The sequence below is a fragment of the Colobus angolensis genome, unplaced genomic scaffold (genome assembly GCF_000951035.1).
Source record: "Colobus angolensis palliatus isolate OR3802 unplaced genomic scaffold, Cang.pa_1.0 Scaffold263, whole genome shotgun sequence".
Taxonomy (NCBI): Eukaryota; Metazoa; Chordata; class Mammalia; order Primates; family Cercopithecidae; genus Colobus; species Colobus angolensis.
This window is the reverse complement of record NW_012115855.1, coordinates 207,883-209,458: the sequence shown is the minus strand read 5'-3', so window position 1 is coordinate 209,458 and position 1,576 is coordinate 207,883. Positions and strand designations below refer to the sequence as shown.

Below are 1,576 nucleotides of genomic sequence, written 5' to 3'. Positions count from 1 at the left end.
AAAGCAGATGGCTGTCATTGCCGGGGCTTTGCCAACATATTAAATCATGTGACCCATGACATTAACCACTTGTGTATCTAAACTGAATTCTGCCCTCACCACCCCCCCTGCCACCACCACTGTGCTGGAGCATGCGAGGACAGCTCCCACACCCTCTCCCATCTCCTGCAGTCCACATGGGCTGCTGCTGAGGGTCCTCCTCATCCAGGCCTTTTCCGGCCACAACAGGCCTGGCACCTCCCCGACAAGATCATGTGCTGACTGAAGTTGGCACAGAGCAGGTGGGACATGTCTGGAGGGGACATGTGGTTTCATGGCTGCAGGAACCTTCTCCTCCATATACTCAAGCAAGGGAGACGCTCTAGTCTTTAACTAGTTGACATGACAGCCCTGGCTGAGGCACATCTTGCTCTGCCAGCCCAGCCCCTCAGAGGCCTTCACTTGCAGTCACCATGAGGGGGGAGGAGGGGTCTCAGGTTCCACTTCCCTCCACACCAATCCTCTCCTGTGTTTTGCTTCCACAGACACACACTGTCTTTGCTATGACTTCAACATCACTCCTAAGTTCAGACCTGAACCACGATAGTGTGAAGTTCAAGGCCTGGTGGATGAAAGGCCTTTTCTTCACTATGACTGTGTTAACCACAAGGCCAAAGCCTCTGCTTCTCTGGGGAAGAAAGTCAATGTTACAAAAACCTGGGAAAAACAAACTGAAACACTAGGAGACGTGGTGGATTTCCTCAAAGGGCAACTGCCTGACATTCAAGTGGAGAATTTAATGCCCATTGGTAAGTTTCAGATAGTCCAGGACAGCAGGGAGCAGACACAGTAGTAACTTAGAGGCATTTATTGGTTTCATGTAACAAATAAATCAGAAGTTTGTGTCACACAAGAGGCTGAGAAGCATGGGCAGGATGCAGCAGAGAGAGCAAGTCCAGGAGCCAGGAAAGGAAGCAGGGTGGGGCTCAGGACTTGTCAAGATCAGAGCTGATCTCTTTCCAATGTGGCAGAGCCCCTCATTCTGCAGGCCGAGATGTCTTGTGACAACGAAGCCTATGGACACAGCAGAGGATCTTGGCAGTTCCTCTTCAATGGACAGACTTTCTTCCTGTTTGACTCAAACAACAGAAAGTGGGCAGTGCTTCACCCTGGAGCCAAGAAGATGAAAGATAAGTGGGAGAAGAACACGGAGGTGACCATGTTCTTCCACAGGATTTCAATGGGGGATTGTAAGATGTGGCTTGAAGAAGTTTTGATATACTGGGAAAAAATGCTGGATCCAACAAGTAAGTGAGAGGGGAAAAAAGGAAGCTCTCTTGAGTTCAGATCTTAGCCCAGTGTGTGAGTGTGTGTGAGTGCATGTGTGTGTGAGTGTTTGAGTGAGTGTGAACATGACCCCCTCATAGGGGACTCCTTTTGGGGGTGCTGGTGTGCCTGTGCTCTCTCATTCTCCTCTCCCTTCTTCCTCCCTGCACCTGCCTGTGCTCCACCCACTGTGCGTTTCTCACCAGCCTCGAATCTGTGGGTGTCATAGTGTTTCCGTATCTTTTTTGTTGGTGTTCCTTCCTCCTAGAAT

General features: G+C 50.2%; 1 protein-coding gene across 1 annotated transcript in view; it reads left to right on the top strand.

Annotated features, from left to right (window-relative positions):
- The first annotated feature begins 55 nt into the window (after positions 1-55).
- LOC105515565 (NKG2D ligand 1-like) overlaps positions 56-1,576 on the top strand; it is a 2,194-nt gene continuing 673 nt past the window's right edge. The window contains 3 exon segments of the mRNA XM_011947389.1: positions 56-254; positions 525-788; positions 1,011-1,286. Coding sequence (XP_011802779.1) covers positions 56-254; positions 525-788; positions 1,011-1,286 — 739 coding nt within the window.